Here is a 21113-nt window from a genome sequence, read left to right as displayed (position 1 = left end):
GTGGACAAGGCCACAACAGATTGTAAGTGTGACTTCCAGCTTACAGCCCCTCGAAAAGCAGTAAACACATATCCAATTAAGAATTTCCTAGTGTCTATATTTCCTGCAAAATTAGAGTCTACAAAACCAATTAACTCACATCCTTTCTCAACACCCTTACCAAAACTGAGTCCTAGGTTAGTAGTGCCAACTAGATACCTAAGCACCCACTTAATGGCCTGCCAATGGGGTTTACCTGGGTTCCCCATAAACCTACTAACCATGCTTACTGCGTAAGTTAGGTCAGGTCTAGAACAGACCATTGCATACATTATGCTCTCTACCATGCTAGCATAGGGAATTTGTTGCATAAACTCAATATCAGAATCTGTTTTAGCAGCCTGATCTACTGAAAGTTTAAAGTGTTGACCTAAAGGTGTGTTCACTGGTTTCAAAAGATTCATACCAAATCTCTTCAGAACTTTAGAAATGTAAGTTTTCTGGGACAAGTATAAAATCTTTTCATTTCTGTCCCTTTCAATTTCCATTCCTAATATTTTCTTAGCAATGCCCAATTCTTTCATTTCAAATTCAGATTTCAACATACATTTAACTTCATCAATTAGATTAGTGTCTTTACAAGTTATCAGCATATCATCTACATAAAGTAAAAGATATATCATTATTCTCTTTTCTTCCTTGTAATATACACAGCTATCATAGCAACTCCTTTTAAAATTATTACTAATCATGTGTGTGTCAAACCTCTTATACCATTGTCTAGGAGATTGTTTAAGACCATATAAAGATTTTTTAAGTAAGCACACATGATTATTTTTTATTTTATCAGTAAAGCCTTCAGGGGGTTGCATATAAATTTCTTCTTCAAGTTCTCCATATAGAAAAGCCGTTTTAACATCTAATTGTTCTAAATGTAAATTTTCAAATGCTGTATACGCTAGTAGTAATCTGATTGAGCTGTGTTTCACCACAGGTGAGAAAATTTCATTAAAATCAATTCCCTCCCTCTGTGTAAAGCCTTTTGCTACAAGCCTAGACTTGTATCTAGTCACTTCTATCCTTGGTATGCCATCTTTCTTCTTAAAGATCCACTTGGATCCTATGAGTCTAACTCCTTGAGGTTTAGGCACCAGTACCCATGTTTGATTCTTATTAAGTGACTCCATCTCCTCATGCATGGCTAAAAGCCACTTAGATGAGTCTTTACTAGATATAGCCTCTTTATAAGATCTAGGTTCCTGGTAAACAACATCATCAATCACTGTCAAGGCAAAAGCTGTAAGATCAGCCTGTCCAAACCTTTGAGGTGGTTTAATCACCCTCCTCTGTCTATCTCTAGCCAGATTCCAAGATCTGGCTCCACCTTGACTTGTGTACTCTGAAGTTTGATCCTCAGAGTCACTGTCATCACCAGTTACAGGTTCAGGTTGGGTATTAACCTGCTCCACCTCAATCTGAGATCCCTCTAAGGGCTTGTCATTATTATTGATTAATTGTGGTTCTTGTACCCGAGCCATGTGTGACTCATTAAAGGTCACATCTCTGCTCATAATACACCTATGTCTACCAGGTCCATCTACCCAAAATTTGTATCCCTTAACTCCTTCAAGATATCCTATAAAAATGCACTTAAGTGCCCTAGGTTCCAGTTTATCAGTTTTTGAATGTGCATAAGCCACACATCTAAAAACTCTTAGATAGTCATATCTAGGAGGTTTTCCAGACCATAACCCCTGTGGGGTTTTAAATCCTATGGCAGAGGATGGACATCTATTTATAAGGTGTACTGCAGTAGTGACACCTTCTGCCCAAAAAGTTTTGGGCAGCCCTGAATTAGACAGTAGACACCTAACTCTTTCTAGGATGGTCCTGTTCATTCTCTCAGCCAAACCATTTTGTTTTGGAGTTTCGCTCACAGTCTTATGCCTAAGAATTCATTCTTTTTGACAAAACAGGTTAAACTCATTTGATAGGAATTCTAAACCATTATCAGTCCTTAGAGTTTTCAGTTTCCTACCTACTTGGTTTTCAACTAGGGATTTCCACTCCTTGAACTTTTCAAAAGTGTCACTCTTGTTCTTCAGAATATAAATCCAGACCTTCCTAGAGTAATCATCTACTAAGGACAGAAAATAGCTCCCTCCACTATGTGAATTTACTCTAGCAGGTCCCCATAAGTCAGAGTGGACATAGTCTAGGGTTTGCTTAGTGTTGTGGGTTGCTGACCTGAAACTAACCCTTTTTGCCTTTCCATAAATGCAATCTTCACAGAAAGGCAAATTTCCTAGGTTCTGTTTATTCAATAACTCTTGTTTCTATAACTCTACAACCCCCTTTTGGCTTACATGTCCAAGCCTCTTATGCCACAAGACAGATTTATTTTCTACAGTGTTCTGTACTGAAAAAGCTTCCCCAAACAGTTTTTCCAAGCAAGGTACACAACCCATTTTTAATAACCCCTTTCATAATAAATAAGGAACATTTAGTGACCCTAAGTCCTTCTACTTCAGACTTGAAGGTGCAGCCTGATAAATCAAGAGAAATTAAATTTCTCTTCAACTCAGCTATAAACCTGACCTCCTTCAATATTCTTTCAGTGCCATCATGTAACTTTAGTCTAACTGACCCTATACCCATGATTTTGCAGGATTTATTGTTTCTTAGGATTACATGTCCCCCCTTTAACTCAGAGAATGTTTCAAACCAATCTCTAACAGGGCACATATGAAAAGAGCAACTAAAGTCCATTATCCACTCTGTTTTAGAATCAACTTCACTCACTGTGAGTACCTCAGCACTCTCATAGCCATATAATACCACAGAGGCATCCCCTGCCTCCTTGGTCTTATTCCCTAGATTGTTTTTTCTATCAGGACAGTTCTTTTTGAAATGTCCTTCCTTGTGACAATGAAAACATTTAAAATGTTTTCCCTTTGATTTAGACCTAGATTTCTTGGCTTCACCCTTACCCTTCCTTTCTCTCTTTTCTATTCTACCCCTAACAGATAGCCCTTCCCCATGCTCTTGTTTTGCATCTCCTTTATTTTGTAATTCCCTATTATGAAGTACAGATTGTACTTCATCTAATGTTAATGAGTCTCTACCATACATCAGGATTTCTTTAAGGTTCTGATATGATGAGTCCAGAGAACTCATCAAGAGGATTGCTCGATCCTTATCCTCCACCTTAATATCAATATTAGCTAGGTCTAGAATAATTTTATTAAACTCATCTAGATGCTGTCCTATTTGTGTTTCAGGGGTCATCTTAAAGGTATAGAGTTTGGTTTTCTTGTGCAGCCTATTTGCTAGGAATTTTGTCATATACAAATTCTCTAGTTTCAACTATATTCCTACAGCAGTGTCCTCACTAGCCACATCTCTCAGGACTTTATCCCCGAGAGAGAGGATTATGGCACTGTGTGTTTTCTGGAGAATGTCATCTTTGACAGTCTCCTTGTCTTCCTCTTTCAAGGAGGAACCTCTTTTTTTTTTCACCCAAGAGGGCATCCTGAAGTCCATGCTGAACTAGGAGTGCCATAATCTTTATTCTCCATAACCCAAAATCATTATCCCCCATGAATTTTTCTATGTCAAATCTCATGGTCCCCATCGACCTAGGCTCTAGATACCACTTGTTAAGTTTATGTACAAAATACCTTTCATACATATTACAAATGGAGATTTAAATATAGAAATATTCACAAATCAAGAATCAAACAGATTCGGACTAAACCCTAATACCCAAACAAAATCAAGATAATAACAAGAACAGAATAATAACAGGATTAATCACCAAGAAAATAGAGAAATAATGCAAATATAAAGCAAGAAAGAACAACACAACCGATTTACGTGGTTCGACCCTAATGGTCTACGTCCATGGTAGGAATGGGCCTCAGAGCTTTATTGATAATCGTTGTCCTTCACAGAGAAACCACAGAAACCACTCTTCGATTATAGAGCACACATCTCCCTCAGAAAATCACAGATTTTCCCCCTTACAGTGAAACCCTAGTTTCTCCCTCTCGGTTCTCTCTCTCAAAGCCCCTCTCTCAATCGGCCGAAACACACAGAAAATGAATTAGGTTAACAACAGACTGCTTTAGCGATACATATATAGGACACAACAGATGGCTCCACGTGTACTGATCTTACGGCTCAGACTTGGCCTCGGTTTAAAGCAGCTTACAAGTCACGTGCTGGTCATGTGATCCATAGCTCAGACTATTAAAACATCCATGATCCAGAACCTTCTAAATGTAACACACGATTAAGAAATGTCAGATTAAAACAATACAACAATTTATAAATGTTAATTGCCATACCATTTACACTTATCTTCATAATGAACAAAGGAGTAAGAATTTGATTTTTAGTCTTCAAAAAAAGAGGATTAACAAAAGTTAAGAAAATAGTTTTTAGATATAAAAATTAGAGTGAAAATTATGAAAAAATTAAAATTTTTACATTAATTATAAAAATTTACTAATTTTAGCTAGTACACTAAAAATTGGATAATATTGACCAAAATGTACCAATACGGCCAATATTTGATCTAGTATGAAACACATATATTTTCTATATCAATCAATATTTCGATACGATAAATACTGGCCGGTACAGCATAAAGTTTAAAACATTGAGTATTACTCGTGATATTTGCAATTATAGATATCATATTTGCAATTACTCGTGATATTATGACGTGTTTACACAAATCATAACTATATCTAGTATTACTTTTTTATTTAATATAGTAGAATAAAAATGTAATATAATTTTACCATATAACTTGAAAAATGACGTGATTCAAAAATTAAGAAATAAAATAAAATATATAAATTAGGAACATAATAGTGTTACTCGTTAGAATTAGTAGAAACTTGAGCTACGTGATCAAAATGATCAAAGAGTTCAGTGAAATAATATTTTTCTTAATTGTAAATTTTATAATCCAAACGTGACCAAAGATGGGAAAAAATAATGCCTCGTGTTTAGTTGGTTCAATGTCCAAGGAGTACCCTAGATCCTCGGAGACATGTAAAAAACTATCGCCTATTCTGCTTAGATTGCCTTGTCCACGTCATCTTTGTCTCGCCACGTTGTTGGTCCAAGCACAAACCTTACGGCCACATCCTTCAACGATTCTTGGGGTACTCTTGTTTCACAATCTTGATATTTAAAGGATAACATTATATTCGCAGTCTCACGTTGAAGATACTTAATATGTTAAGTTTTAGAAAAATAAAATATATACTTTTTTAAATAAATTATTTTTCATCTATTTTATTTAAAAGATAAAGTTTTTATTTTTTAAATTTTATTACAAATTCATTTTTTTCTTTTATATATATATATATATAAAAAGTGGAAGAAATAATAATAAAAATAAAAAATTATGAGGCTGGGCTGTAAAGTGTGGGGGCACTCTCTGTAGAAATACGTAATGAAGCTTTTTTTTTTTTTTTAATGCTGAGTTGTGCTTATCCAATCCTCCCAAAATGTCACAGCAGCCCCTGTTGCCGAATCAGTGTTTGTCTCATTGTCGAAAAGCATTGAACTGAATCCTGCGGTGAAATATGTTTACTTCCAACTTCACCTTATATTGGGCCGACAAACCCTTGCTTGGCTACAAAAACTACTAGGACAGTGTGGTCTTGGAAACTGATGTAACCATCATTGGGCCTGAACGCTCACCCGAAAGAAACATATTTAGGCCTTTATATTATATAACTGTTAGGCGTGCAGCTGCTGCAAGAATCTACATGGTAAAACCTCCCTACAGAAATTTTATTTGTAGTCTCTAATTGAGGATAAGAGACTTTTTATTAAATGAAAAAAATATAATTTTAATAAAAATATTTTTATAATTTTAAAAAATTTTAAAGATAAAATTATTTAAACATGTATTATAATCTCTAAATAGGAACTGTAGGTAAAATTGCTCCATAAACACCGCCTCAACAATCTAACTATTTTATAATGAGCTCAACCACACCAGATTAAATTAACCCTAAATTCCTAAAAACCTCAATGTTAACTTATTTTTAACAAAAGTCCCGGACACCATTTCTGGAATACTGGCAGATGGTCATCACAAAAATACCAAGCAATAGAGCGGATTATTGTGAAAATGATGATAGAAAATTAAAAGTAAACATAAAATAAACAGATAAGCAATGACACGACATAGAATTTACATAGTTCATTAATATGTCTATGTCCACAAAACTGCAAATGATTTTATTATCTTAAGGAATGTTAAAGTACATTGGAGCAAAATTATAATGCTCAGAAAAACATATTGTTCATAATATATATATATATATATATATATATATATATATATTTATATTTATAGGATTGTATAGCGAAAACCCTAATGTGGCATACCTCTTTGAGTATTACCCACCCAACAAACCCTTATATGCTGACAATAACGTCTCACGACCAGTTCTATTTTAGGTGTGGGAAAACTGATTCAGGACACGAGCTAATATGGGCTAACATGGCAACATATTTGAATTTCTTCTGTAAGGTCGGTGTCGTTGAAGATGAAGAATGCTAGGATTACATGCAGATTTTTCTTAGACAACAAATTGATTTTTTTTATTTTTTTATTTTGTTATTACTTTCCAATTTAGAAATAGAAGTTATACAAATATAAATGGATTATATAAAAGTAAATTTATAAACTGACATGATTTAATGTGTTCTTTTATATTAATTTTGTGATAGAAATAAGTCTTTATAATCTAACATACTATATTAAGCTATGTCACTTTCTAGATTTACTCTTATGTAACTCATTTGTGACTAAAATAGTTTTCATTTAAGAATGGACCTCCTCCAATATTGTAGGAGTCAAGGATTATACAAGTTGCATGTCTCTGGAAGATACAGTTCTTCTACTGTTTTTTTTTTTTTTTTGGTTAATATAACTTATCAATTGGCATCAGAAGCCAGGTTGCACCTGGCCTAAATGGCGAGAGGTGAAGTTGAAAGCAATCACTCCAGTGACGCAGAACGTGGAGTCCCAACCCTCTAGACAGTTGTATGATAACAAAGCCAACAGGACGTCGAACAACGTTTCGAAGGTATTCAACGCATGCTATAGAAGATACAATGGACCATCACGGGTATTCATGTTGATGGCAACATTAAATCGCAATGATGGAGGTCGGGACCAACCATGTGGAGGTCATGGTTACACACCACGGCAAAGGTATCAAGCAGCCGATGACTTTCCAGTGATAAAGAAGTTCAAATATGTTGCCAAGTTTATTGCCTTGCCATGTTAGCCCATATTAGCTCGTGTACGGCACCGGTCAGCAATATGATTCTCTTGCTTCTTGTGAGTTGACAATATGACAATATGCATGCATGCTGATTAGGAATGCTACTGATCTCCACCCTACATTTTGTATCTTCAATCACACGTGTTGATATGTTACATTTCAAGCGGTTCATTGTATCAATCAATCACTTAAATGAGAATCACTTAAAATGTATTACGTAACAAATGTCACTGAAAATAATAAAATTTAAGACGGAGGATATTATAGGCATGGAGATTTCCTTGCAGACAGCATATTATTGGGGTAGGCTGGAATTGAACCCAAATGCAGTCATGGGCTAAGTCTGCACGTACAAAGGGCATCAGCCTCGTGAGAATTGAGATGAGCCTGGCATTTAGGTAGCTGGCCCTGGGTCCCCCAACGAAACATTAATGAACGAGTATGATATATAAAAGAAAAAGGGAGTGGATTCCCTTCTCTGCCATCTTATTCATGCGGTACTGCGAATGCGATTGTCTAGGCGTCTTTTAGACTAAAAATTTGTTGTGGGGGTCCCTAGATTCATCCCAAAAAGTAGCATGCCAGTCTTCATACAGCAGAGGTTGAGACCTCTATCTAATTTTAGGGGCATAAACAACATTATTATATATTGTTGGCAGACAAAATATATCATATATATATATAGAGAGAGAGAGAGAGAGAGAGAGAGAGAGAGAGAGAGAGAGAGAGAGAGAGAGAGAGAGAGAGAGAGAGAGAGAGAGAGAGAACTTGAGTTAGGTTGTGCTAAACCCTGCTTGAGTCTTGTACGTTTAATAACATCCAAAGAAAGACAGCAATATCACAAAACAAAGTTGTGTTCTTGAAAAACGACTACATCATCAATTATTAGTGGGGAAAGAATCATCTTGGAAGAGAGGAGGCCAGGGGTTGTTTCGTAGAAGCGAAGTAATTATCATACAAAAGTTGAGGCGGCGATTCACTGCGCTTAAGAAAAAAGAAAAATGTCTTTTTCAAATTTTTGTTGAAACTTCAAAGAAAAACAGACAGAAGGAACCAGTCATATAATATCTTTGACTACTAATTGTATGAAAAAATATATAAAATCTACTTTAGTTACTAATTCATGAAGATTTCAAGGTATAACAGATTAATAAAAATTTAAAAACAGTCGATAACGCGTATATAAATGTCTTAAAAAATGTACAAGGGAATCTCTTGCTTTTCTAGTTTGGTTTGTGTATTTCTTTGGCCATCAAAGGAATCACTCGTAAACCACAAAAACTGATAATTAGGCTTTAAAGACTCCTTTAGTCAATTTAAGTGACTAATGGCAGGTTAGGGGTATGGGATGAGATACAAAATTTTCAATATCTAATTTTATTATATCTCATTCCATCTTATTTTCAAACATAATTCAGAAACAAAATCTTTAAACTAATAATGACGATTTTATTCGAACTTTTAAATAATAAAAAACAATTCCAATTTTGTAAAATTTTCAAACCAAAATAATATTATAAAACTATATTATTATAATATTTTAATTTTAGTTTTTATTTAACTTTTTTTCCCTCCTTTCTCAAAACCCAAAAAATATTCAACTTAAATTATCTTACTATTATTCAAAAAATATTTTATTATTATTCACAAAATTTTCATCTCATTTCACTTCCCAGCGTAAGAAAGGTGTCCTACTAAAATATTTCATAAAATGCCATACAACTCAACATAGAGAAAATAAGAAAAGGCATATATGTGCACAATTACACAAACCCCTTCTTCCATGCAGTATCCTATCGAATTTAGTTTACATAAAGGAAAACCAGACGTCGACAGAAGGCTGCAGATCTCCTATTATTTATACTTGATCAGAATCGAATATATATTGGAACTCTGTTACGTGCTGTCGTTTTAAAAGGTGAATGCTTTGGCGGGAAAGGTTTGTTGCTGATCAAGTCACAAAAGCCATTGCCCATATGATTAAAGCCAAAAGAAAGCCTTGACTTTGGTGTAATGGTATCTATAATTTTCTCCAATTGCGTGTATACCCAACCTAGTGTTCAGTTCCTGATAATCTATTCAATCGGGAATCGACACTGTTTCTGGGCCATACTTGTATTCTCTTGCTTGTTTGGCAAGAGACACAACTCCATCAATGGTAAGAAAAATCCCTTTTTTTTTTCTTAGATATTATATAAAGGAAAATGATTTAAGGAGCGTGCAAGTCTTGCACATTTTTTAAAAAAAATAGGTAAGTCGGAAATTCATATGAAAAAACTCACTTTTTAAAAGTGGGTTTAACTTTTTTTCATAACGTGTATACAAAATTTGCACACTGCAAGATGGTATCTAACGTTACTTTATTATAAAATAATTTATTTAACTGTTGTACACGTATTTATGTGGATGGATTGAACAGTGACCTTTTTAATTATTTTGACCCGACTAAAGATCAATTCTAAAGAAAATAATCACATTATGTCTGTTTTATAGGAGTAATGTTGTTGACATAAAATTTTCGGATAATGACATCTTTACATTGATATTTAATATTGTTTTTATCTCTTTATACTGAGCCATCAAATTCTATTGGTAGTGAGTAAAAATACCCAGAAAAAATAAGAAAAAAGTGAAACATAGAACACAGAAGTACTTTCCCGTTGTGTTTACGAATTTGGTGAATTTCTTAATATTTCTTTTGTACAAATAGCATGCACATGCATGGAAGTTACTCAAAGGTGTCTTTAACTGGCATCTTCTTTCCTGTACACGTACAGTCTCCAGAATAGTGTCATGATTTTGTTGTATGACCAAGTAGCTAGTGTCTGAGTTTTCCTGCATATAAATATCTGTCCCCGTTTGTTTGCAGTTTGTGCAACAATTTCACATTAAAGGAAGGTCCCAAGTACATAGCCCTGGTGAGCAACAAAACCTTAAAACAGGCAAGGATCATTTCTCCTGAAAAGGTCTGCTTCAATGGAACTCCCTAAAAACCCTAGACCCACAACATTTGTACCCGAAAACTATCCTCTCATCGAATTCGCCACCTCCCCACAACTTATCTTGGGGGAAGAGATGCTTCATTTTAATCACCCACAACATCCTCTATCAAAACTGGACCTTCCAGACCCCTTTACCTGCTCGGGCTGCAAGGAGTATGGTGCAGGAATGAGGTTTACTTGCCGTCAATGTGATTTTCAGCTGCACGAGTTCTGTGCCCATGCTTCTCCTGATCTTAAGGGCCACCCTTTCCACTACCTGCACCCGCTTACTTTCTATTCTAAGCCAGGTAATGATCTTATATATTGTTTTGCCCAGTTCAACTAGGCTGATGATCATTCATGTCAATGATAGATCCGTTTTAATTTGGACTCATTAATTTTCATCCTTTTTGTTTAGGTAAAGATGGGAAATCTAAGTGTGATGTTTGTTTTAAACCCGCCAAAGGGTATGCTTTCCGATGCGGTGCCTGTGGTTTCCAGATGCACCCTTGCTGCGCGAGGCTCTCTTCGGAAACCAGCTTCTTATGCCACCCCGCGCATACCCTCAGACTTGTGCCCGCAAACATGACAGGCGTAAGTGGCGATTCTGGTTTCTTGTGTGGCTTGTGCAAGAGGAAGAGGTCAGGCCGTGTGTTCCACTGCACTGTTTGTGATTACCATCTCCATGCGGTTTGTGCTAAGAGTATGGTTAATGGGCTCTATGCCTATGGGATCAAAGATCTCGAAAAACCCAGCATGCTAGGGTCTGCCGCCCGGGTTGTATCTAAAGTTGTCATAGTGCTCCTTGAAGGGCTGGTCGAGGGTATTGCAGAAGGTTTTGGAGAAGTTTTAGGTGAGGATCTTGCCAGAGGAAGGGGCAGAAATGGAAGTAGCTAGAATTGAGGAAAATAATTAAGGAAAATATATTTTGGCTTGTTCTTGGAACAGGACGATATGCAAGTTGCTCATGATACCCAAGATGGATAAAAGTGTGGAGTGATCAGATCAGAAAGTGTACTATTATGATTGCTAATTGTATGTTTGTGTATAGTTCATGGGGGGTGTCTTTTTCACGCTGGTTCTGGAAAAGGTTCCCGCTCAATTAATGTGAAATAACTTAAATTGTCTGCTTAGCAAAGATGTTTGGAGTGAAACATTTTTTAACTAACATATACATTCTTTAACCAACAGATTTTCTTTTAATTAAACACCCCCCCCCCCCCCCCCCCCCCCCCCCCTCTCTCCCAAATACAAAATCTCGAGGTTTGCAAAGAATTCCCAAAAACCAAACTTTTGAAAAAATACCAAGACAAACTGTGTTTGGATGTTGAGTTGAGTTATAAGCTGAGTTTTTTATAAATAGTAATAAGTTGAGTATATGGAATGAGTTATATGAATCCATCTAAAATGAGTTTAGTATCATTTATGAAAAATTAAAAAATGTTATAAGTCTCACGTATAAAAATTTGTGTAGTTATAAAAAGTTATGAGTCCCACATGTAAGAAAGTTTTAAGTTGAGATGAGTTTAATAATTCATTTTTCTTGGAATTTATAGAGCTATGTACTAAGAATGACTGCCCCACAATTATTCTCGTAAACGGATAATTCACGCCCAGTCCATTGGAAAAATACACATCTAAGTTGTGAAAGTAATAAGATTCTGCATAAAACCCTTCCATTTATCATGATCAGCTTTATGGAATCCCAGTTGTATGACCCACCCACTAATAAATAACACAATGTTAATTCCTAATTCCCTTTTACTAATTTCCACAAAAGTTTCATCAAATGATGCATGCATATATGCTGCATTCTTACACAAAATTCAGTCCTAAAATCCCAAACTGATCAAGTCTGGTAGCGCCAACTTAGGTTAATAGTTCTTATAAATCAAAAATTCAAAGTTCTTTCTCCTTTTCAGCGAGCAAGAAAATTTACATTTCTGGCTGACCATTAAACACCTGAAGAGTATCACTTGGAGGTAAAAAAGCAGTATTGGTGGTCGGAAAAAGTGTAAGGTACCAATCCAATCAGATAGTGCTTACATCTAAGAAAAGAAACCTAAAATTAATGGGACCTAACACTAAAAAATATAAGCATATTTTAATGATTTTATTTTTGGAAAATTATTTAATATAAATTTAAAACCATTATAAATGGTACGTTAATAGCTCCATAAGCATAACTCCAAAACTACACGCCATCCTATTATCTACATGTAGAAGAGAGTAGAAAGCACATAAAAGAAGAGATGAGCAACATTCCAGGATAGCAATCAATCAGGCGCCATTTCAATGAAATTTTTGTTCACATTTCAGTGGAAAATATTACAATTCAAAAAAATAAGCACGTCCTTGAAAGCAAGTGGCTTAAATGTACAGATATTACCAGAAAATCAGACTGGCACAATTAGATAAATACTAACATGCCTCTTATTTTAAATAAAACTGAACAAATATTTCATTCACTATTTGCATCATATGATATGATATTGTCGTGTAATTCACCAGACCGATTAGCTTATAGAGACAATGTTACACTGTAAATGCCCTAAAATTATGATCCATGACTTGTAAAGGAATATAAAGGCCACATAGAATTTACCAAATTAAACCTCTTATGAAACTATACATGCTTCGACTTCTCTTTTTACTCGATCTGGGTGGGTCTCCAACACCTTGCTATCGTGCGGCTTTCCGCCCTTCCTCTGGCTTTTATCTCTACCAATGAAGGCCACACTTTAGAGGGTTCAGGAGCTGAAGATTTCTAAATTCCAAAGTCAAAAATAAATCACCTACTTTCAGCAGATACCGCCGGCATCCCAAATCTTAAGACTAGTTAGGAAGATGTTATATGCAGCAATTTCAATCATGTCATGCCTGAGCCTGGTCATAACTTCCTAACTTCTCAGGACTGTCTACACAACTCCTGTCCAACGCTTAGTTCTCATTTTCAAAAAGTAATCAGCATAACTCATTTTCATTCCAAAAATCAACTTAACCGATATCAAAATAGATATCGGAATCAACTTGCGCTCAACTGACCTGGGCAGCTATTTCCTTTGTCCAAAAGCATTTCCCCATTAACATTATATTGTGCCAAAACCCAAATTCTCCCACTTGAAAGGGGCAACCGAGCCAATGTCTGGGGAGCCACGCAAGAACAAGCAGACACAAACACAGACAGCAGCTATGGCAAGCATTGAATGAATGAAGGGGCGCTGAAGCAATCCTTGGGAAGCTGAAACCCTCATGTTGTACTTCCTTCCAACAACTGCACACCTGGCACAAGATCTGAGTTGTTTGACTTGGGTACTTATCTGATGCTCTGGCTCCATTGCCAACCGTGCTTGCTCTATCTCACTCATTACCATCACTGACACTTGACCATTCTCTCTGTCAGTGAGTTTACGAGCCACCAGCTTGTTGTAAGTGTGATTATGCCTTATCATAGCATAATCATATGGGGACTGTCCAATTGCATCAAGAAGGGAATTCCAGCAGTTCAATCCAATCTACAGGAGAAGGGGGAAACAAAGAAGGATTAACAAGAGCTAGTTCCAATTTTAATTGTATCCGTGAACTATTGTTTCAAGTCTATAAGTTCTGTGAACTTGTCCGGATTCAGCATTGAACTTTTATAAATGTTTCAACTTATTGAATTTAGCCATTATTTTTTTCAGTAAAAACAAATGTGTCAAAACAGCCATTATAAAATGACAAATGCTAATATGATAAGACATTTTTTCACACGCTGACATGACAATTTTTGGTTCTCATAAAAGCAGAGCCATAAGGAAACATACGACATATATTAGGGCCGCAATATTTTCAAATTATTTTATTTTTTATTTTTTTATAAGATCAAAACATGGCCTAACTTGTCACATCCCTATCAAAAGGAAATGTGCAAAATTGTTTACTTCTAATGGTATAATCAGTCGCAAATAACATTAAGTTGCTTCTATAATATATTCAATGAATTGGTGGTTCAAAGATGAAATTATTATATAATACATCATTTAAGAAACAAAATCATATTTTGGCTCTCATCAATCTATTATTGTTGTTAAAACTATTATTCAATGACCAGGGCAGGTCATCCTAGTATTATCAATCCCAGCTGCCAAACACTTCCCTCCTTTTACTTTTCCCAAACCGTGAAAAATCTGATAGTTAAAATTGATAGTTGTAGCAGTCCTAGTACCAATCACCACTACCGTCAGAACAATTATATAATTAATAACATCTATAAGAGTATCAGTTGTAGAATACCTCCAGTGGGTCGCTCGTCAAAGCATCTATTAGATCATCTGAACCTGATGTACAAGCAGCCAAATGTAGAGGTGTAACGCCTCCAGGCCCCACAACATTTGGTGGAAATATATATTTCTTGGAGGAATCATTACTGCTAGTAATGGAATAATGGATAAGCACATCAACCATCTTCCTGCACCTTCTTTTAACTGCCCGGTTCAACAGCTGAATCTCAGACAGTGTCTCCAAGGACTCCTTTGTCAGTACATTTCCATCAAAGTTTCTTTCAATCAGTATGTCTAGGAGCGTTCTTACTAAAGCACAACAGTCTCTTTCAACAGAGAACGTAAGTAAAAATTTGAGCCGGCTAAGTGAATAATCAGGATTCCCAAGCATGGAAGTGTTTCCCATCCTTTGGAATAGCCATCCAAGTTCATTCAAGAAGTGCAGAACTTCCTCCCTCGACTTTGGTCGCCGAAAATCATTTTTATTGTCTTCTGAAATGTCATCATATTCTTTTGCCTCCAAATCAAACTCAGACTCGAGAAGCCTCAGTTCCTCACAGATGGTTGAATTAGCTATTATCACTGGAAAACTATTGCCCTTGAAACCGTTTTCTACCTGCTCATAATATTTGTAAAGTTCAATGAGACTTTTCAAGGTGTCTGTTCATCTGAACAGAAAACTACAAATAAAAAGAAGAATTTATCAGAGCACTACCTCAATGAAAAAGCGACCGACACCTCCAGGAGATTCACAGTGAATTTTGAAACTGACCAAATTTATCTTATCATATGAGGTTCCTTGGCAGGTAGATTCCGAAACTTCCTTTGATATGTAACCACCCATATAAGTGCAATGAATCCTGCACAACTTGTAAACCAGCTCATAAAAAAGGGAATGTCTTAATTGAACATATCTAAAGCAAAAAAGTACACCATACTTACTTGGCTCCAGGATTGGAGAGATTTCTACCCTTCAAAAGTAGAGATGTTTCTTGCCCACCCACTACTGCCAAAGGAGATACCAAAATCAACTCTGGGGAACTCCATGTTCTCCAGGATTTGGATAGACGGATCTTTCCTGAAGAACAATGCGCAGATCAGGTTATAATCAAAGGGAGATAGTCCAAAATTTCTATTTCGTTTACAACCCATCCAAACGAAATATTTTTTTTTGTTACATTTATCCGGATGGCACATCTTTTTCTTTAACTAAAAATCTGGATTGTATAAAATCATAACACCTAAAAGGAAAAAGATTGCAAAATAAGGAAAATCCACATGCTAAAAAAAAATTCAGTCTACCAACCCATTGGTACTCACCATCTTTATGTGATGCTAATTGCCTGCCTGTGTTAATTATAAACCTCCCACTTCTCCAAAAATCAGAATCTGAAGATTGAACCAAAGTATTGACACGCTCAAGAAGGTTTTGTTCAAACTGCAAAGAACACATACACCCTGCAAGTGGTCAGTATGGTGGTGACATAAATGTTGCTCAGCTTGCATTACAGCAGTTCACTCACTTGTTCCCAGGCAGCGGATGGCATAGACACGTAAACTGATAGAACCACACAACCAGGTCTTATATAACTCTCCATTTCGGATGGACGGTTAGAGAGCCAACAGAATATCTACAAAACAAGAATAACAGTCAACAAAAATATTATTAAGTTTCCATGCCATCAAAATAACACAACGGGCAAGTGATACGATATGCCATAAACTCCACACCTGTGTCCGCAATGTCTCTGGAAAATGGCTCGGATCCTTGTCAAAAAGTTTAAAGATTATTCGACCAGTGCGATCCTGTTGGAGGAATCATACAATTATTTCATTTGGATGATAAATTAAATAAAATCAAGTTCAGAGAGCCCCAGAGGAACAATGGCAGTTATAAAGCTCAAACAAAATCCCAAGCAGTGCCTAGTTAGTTACCTGTGCATCAGAATTCAGACTTGGAGGTGAATGGTCAGACCCAGAAGAGATATACCCAGCTTGATAAGGAAAACTTGGAAATGAACCAGGCTCAGCTCCTGTATTTGATCCTCTGAACAGATCAAACGGCCTCTTACAATCAGCAGTTCTGCTAGCGACAACATTTGCATTAAGCCCTTGATTGATTGTCATTTTCTCAGGCTTCAAAGTTTCTCTTTTTCTCTGTATCGGTAACAGCTTTTGCACGGTAGGAGGAGAAGATGAAGGAGACCTCCCATCAATGGGATTACTGCTGTCGGATGAGAAATATTTCCTAGAAGATGCAAGTTTTGGAGGACTGTCATCTTCGGGTGAGGACCCAAACAGCTGCAGAGGTAAATTAACATGCACTTCTTGAACCTGGCCATCAGAATCTTCCATAGGAGACTGGTAACCGCTACTACTTCTCTCTCCTCCAACAGAAGGAAACTCTAAAGGTCTCTTTTGCAGATTGAGAGTAGTTTGGTCAGAGTGAGTAATCTTAGTTTTCTCACTGTCACTGCTCTGGCTGCTCTTTTGAGATGCTATTGTGAGAGCATCGGGATCAGACGCTGCTAGGGGAGCTGAAAGAACAGGAAGCAAATCCATTGTTGAATGAGAACATGCGTTTCCATTCAGTTTGATTTGATGTTCCGAAGAAGTATGATCCGGTAATTTACTATGCAAGCTTCCTAAATTGGGCAGCTTCGCCACGAGGTCTGGAGGCAAAGGTAATGAGTTTATCGTACTGAGTATCTGAACAAGATGGTCTCTATCTGGTATCGATGAGCAGCCGATTGTTTTGTCCTCATTTTTCCCTATGATTTTGAATATATAAAAATTAGCATAGAATCAAAAGGGGGCAAAAGGAATGGCATACATTTAGCCAGTCCCATTTACCTTGGGTACGAGCTATAGCAGCCAACAAGTTGACGACATCTAAATTCGCATTACTTGCAGTGTTGTCCCGGTTTCCAGGAAGTAAAAGCCGTCCTGTAACATCCTCCTGTTGGGTTTTCCTTCTACGGCGATTATGCCCATCAAGTCTACGCCTACAACTCCTCTTACCCTCATCAAACGCAGAAAGGAGATGAAACCTGGCAAAAAGTCAAACCAAGAAATTGATGTATAATGTTCTGACAAACTCAAAGCCCAAAATTAGATGGAAAACATGAGACTTTACAAGGAAACATGCACAGTCAGACACAAAACTAGATGGTAACCTGCTGCACTGCTGGCAGAACCTCTGCATCTGTTTGGCAACAAGGGCCTTGGTAGATTTGCTGTGAGCCTCACACACTTTGTGCCGGCGGTGATAGTCTTTTGCGTTTGACAAATCCTCCTTACAGTTATCAACCTGACACATGGGGTAGTTTCCGCCGGTACAGGGAGATCCGGACCGGACCTTTTTGTTTGGCCTCGACTGGGGCTCCTGCTCCTCCACAAACTTGAAGCCGCCACCAAGATTCAGCCGAAGGCTCTCGTCTTCTTCCTCCACAGACACAGACCGAGAGCTCTCTTTCTTTTTCTGCTCCGCTGCTGCTGCTGCTGTCGTAGCTGGAGTACCAAGTTGCAAATCCAGGGGTTTGGCCACGAATCTGACGCTGTCCCAACCCCAACCCTTGGCGTTCCAGTCATCCATGATATGGTTTTGAAGCTCTGTTGATGGTGACATCAATGGCGGCTTCGCCTGAACATTAAGCAGATCACGCTTCTTGGCCATCGAAAACCGACTCTGCAGTATCTGCGGGTGTATGAAAATGGGAGAAGCCACCTGCGGACCTGCCTCCTCCATATTTCTCCTCCTCTTCTCAGGAATTACTCTATATATCAAGAAAATGAGATTAAAAACTCGGCAAACGGAAATCCCATATCTCTTTCTGATAAGTACAGAAATAGGAATCTCTTACCAAGAAACAAAGCAAAAACATATCCAAAATAACAAACAAAAATCTAACCCAAAGAACAAAGACAAAAAAGAGGCTTGGAGTTCGCATTCCATGTTCTCGCCACCAATTAAAATGGTCACGCAAAGATTTAATATGCGGATTAATTGCAAAAACCCAGAGATCATAGATGCAGAAATTAATGAACAAATAAATACCTTCACAAAAAAGTGAAGTGAAGCCGCATGTCCTCAACCGGAACCGAACAAAAACCAAAAACAACAGTTAAAGTCGAACTCAGATCTAAGGTTTACAATTTTGGAAACCGAAATCTCAGAAACCATATATATATATAAACAAGTGGTTCTGAGCCTAGTATCAGGATACCTCCTAATCTCCGAAATCTAAAACTGATAATCTCAGCTAAATCAAATCCATCAGAGAAACCGATCTAAGAAGAACCTCGACCAAACAAGCGAGAAGTCCCTCCGCACCCTCCAACCATCTATTACTTTTTGCGTTGCAAACTTTTTCCACCCCGACCCTCCCCCTCGTCTTTACCTTCTAACAAACTCCTCCTCCACCTTTCGGCGTTGGCAAAAGCCGTAAATTGAAGCAAGATTGGGGCTTTAGTAGAGGCCGCCTGTGACCAACGAAGAATCTACGACTTTTCCTGTTACTAATTTAACTAGGATATATATCGAAAATCATATTTTTCCTTTTTCTAATAAAAAAAATTAACTTAAAGAAAGCGTTAGAAGCCAAAAAGGTCCTGAAAACATATTACGGACAACTTTTATCGTTTCCGTTCCGGTCACGTCACACGCCGGCACCACCGGTCCCGACGACCAATGTTATAGCCACCATATTCAACTTACGGTGTGAAAATAATCGACAGATAACATTGAAATTTTGTTAAAAAAAACATAAAAAAGATGTTCTCTCACGCTATAGGATCTTAAACCTGCTTTGTTGCTAAACTACCTTGTACCTACTTATGATGTACAAGGGCAGAAACTCAGCCTCCAAAAAAGTTTTTACTTGCTGTATTTTCTTAAATTATTATATTTGCAGGAGCTCATTTATAAGTAAAGATTAAAAATTTAAATCTTATATTTTCTCAATCAAATATCTATTTTCATAAAGAATCTCTCTCTCTCTCTCTCTCTCCCCTTAATTTTTCTTCTCTCTCCATAAGTTATTTGCTAGACAAATTGATACAAAGAAATGATTCTCTCATTTCTGCGGCTGTTTTCTTGAATAAGAGTATGACTTTGACCGATATAATGCTACCTCCTCCTCCATCCCCGTGGTTTTAACTTCGAGTATGAAATTACCGTCTCAGCATAAAAGAAACAATGAAGTACAAGTGCTGCGGAATATCGATATGAAACTACTGTATAACCACATGGTACTACAGATTCTTCATATCATTTAATTAACACTGTTTTTTTCATTATTATTGAAATTTTCATAAAACTGTTATTCCCACTTCCCAGTTCCCACATGCAAACTTTAATTTCTTTGTATTAATGAATTCATAAATAAATGATAAGAGTAATTCTTCTCATAAAATGGCGTTTGCGGTTTAAAAAAGTATACACAACTTACGCACAACAAAAAATTTTAAAAATGAAATTTCTATACACCATATAATTATCTCACTTTATCTTATTATATATATATATATAATATGACATATTTATCATCATTAGATGATCTTTATTATATTAAAATAATATTATATACCACACTTTAATCTCAATTTCATCTCATTATATAAACTGTGATATAAATATACCAATTATTTATTAACATAACTTGAAGCTTATGTATTAATGATGTCTTGGGTGTGTTAAAAAAATGTGTTTAATAGATTGTTTATATATATATATATATATATATTATTGGGCTGAAAAATCATTCATAGAAGTTTGCCAAAGGCGGAGATAAATTAGGGTGTAAACAGGGTTAGGTTTATTCTTGTTTTTTCCACCGTCTCGTCTCTGTTCTCCTAAATTTTGGGTTCTAGTTTGAGATTGTTGACTCTCCGCGTAGCATAAGGTACGAGTCATTCAATCAATCATCGAAAAAGCACCCGGTCAAGACGACATTTCTGAAATGAGATTCATTTTACTTTTCGACCAAAGAAAATTTAACAGTTTGTTTGGTATTTACGTTGGTAAATCACTCGGAAAGGCAATAAATGGTGGCCCATGTCAAAGCTTAAAATAAATACATTCAATGTTATATATTATTGTGTAATAAATGACACATAATTACTTAAAAAAAAGTGAGATTTAATATAAAAAAATAAATAAATTTTTTTTTATAAATCTTCTATTTATTTATTTTTTTCAAAATAATTATCGACACTCTATAATTGTAAACATTATTTATTATAAATTAAGGTCTTTATTTAACATTTTTTTCCTTTTTTTTTTCATTATTATGGAAAGAAATGAAAAATTGTTGTAAGCGTCATATAATTTCGCTCTCATTGTTTAGAAATTTTCATTCTACACTCATCTTTCCTATTTACATTGCTTTAATCTTAAGTCACAACTCTATAATCTTGCATTTTTCACTTGAGAATTGAGAGAGGATTATATATCACTCTTATCACACACACACAATTATTTGACTCTTATGATGTGATGGTGTGTGGATAATCACGAGATGTGTATTATTATTATTATTATTATTCAAGGATAAGACCATACTAAAATG

General features: G+C 36.1%; 2 protein-coding genes across 2 annotated transcripts; one reads left to right on the top strand and one right to left on the bottom strand.

The window, feature by feature from the left end:
* Positions 1 to 10070: 10070 nt before the first annotated feature.
* On the top strand, positions 10071 to 11415 carry LOC122319035 (diacylglycerol kinase theta). The gene is made up of 2 exons (XM_043136899.1): positions 10071 to 10590; positions 10701 to 11415. Exons 1-2 carry the CDS (start codon positions 10278 to 10280, stop codon positions 11177 to 11179), a joined length of 792 nt encoding a protein of 263 aa, XP_042992833.1. The 5' UTR covers positions 10071 to 10277; the 3' UTR covers positions 11180 to 11415.
* Positions 11416 to 12572: 1157 nt separating this feature from the next.
* LOC122318364 (squamosa promoter-binding-like protein 14) lies at positions 12573 to 19317 on the bottom strand. Its single transcript, XM_043135647.1, has 11 exons — positions 18602 to 19317; positions 17721 to 18320; positions 17398 to 17594; positions 16480 to 17315; positions 16276 to 16350; positions 16068 to 16175; positions 15865 to 15982; positions 15487 to 15622; positions 15260 to 15404; positions 14558 to 15160; positions 12573 to 13797 (listed from the first exon to the last, which is right to left on the bottom strand). Exons 2-11 carry the CDS (start codon positions 18290 to 18292, stop codon positions 13372 to 13374), a joined length of 3216 nt encoding a protein of 1071 aa, XP_042991581.1. The 5' UTR covers positions 18293 to 18320; positions 18602 to 19317; the 3' UTR covers positions 12573 to 13371.
* Positions 19318 to 21113: the final 1796 nt, after the last annotated feature.

This window comes from Carya illinoinensis, chromosome 8, assembly GCF_018687715.1.
Source record: "Carya illinoinensis cultivar Pawnee chromosome 8, C.illinoinensisPawnee_v1, whole genome shotgun sequence".
NCBI classification, from domain to species: Eukaryota; Viridiplantae; Streptophyta; class Magnoliopsida; order Fagales; family Juglandaceae; genus Carya; species Carya illinoinensis.
Note: the sequence above shows the minus strand (reverse complement) of the source record. Positions and strands in the feature narration are given on the sequence as shown.

What these genes read in the sequence shown, in the direction of transcription:
- LOC122319035 (XM_043136899.1), top strand. Translation starts at nt 10,278, where the DNA reads ATGGAACTCCCTAAAAACCCTAGACCCACAACATTTGTACCCGAAAAC. An exon ending in TACTTTCTATTCTAAGCCAG is followed by an intron (nt 10,591 to 10,700) that starts GTAATGATCTTA and finishes CTTTTTGTTTAG; the next exon opens with GTAAAGATGGGAAATCTAAG.
- LOC122318364 (XM_043135647.1), bottom strand. Translation starts at nt 18,292, where the DNA reads ATGGAGGAGGCAGGTCCGCAGGTGGCTTCTCCCATTTTCATACACCCG. An exon ending in TTCTGCCAGCAGTGCAGCAG is followed by an intron (nt 17,595 to 17,720) that starts GTTACCATCTAG and finishes ACTTTTTGCCAG; the next exon opens with GTTTCATCTCCTTTCTGCGT. An exon ending in GTCTGAATTCTGATGCACAG is followed by an intron (nt 16,351 to 16,479) that starts GTAACTAACTAG and finishes TTCCTCCAACAG; the next exon opens with GATCGCACTGGTCGAATAAT.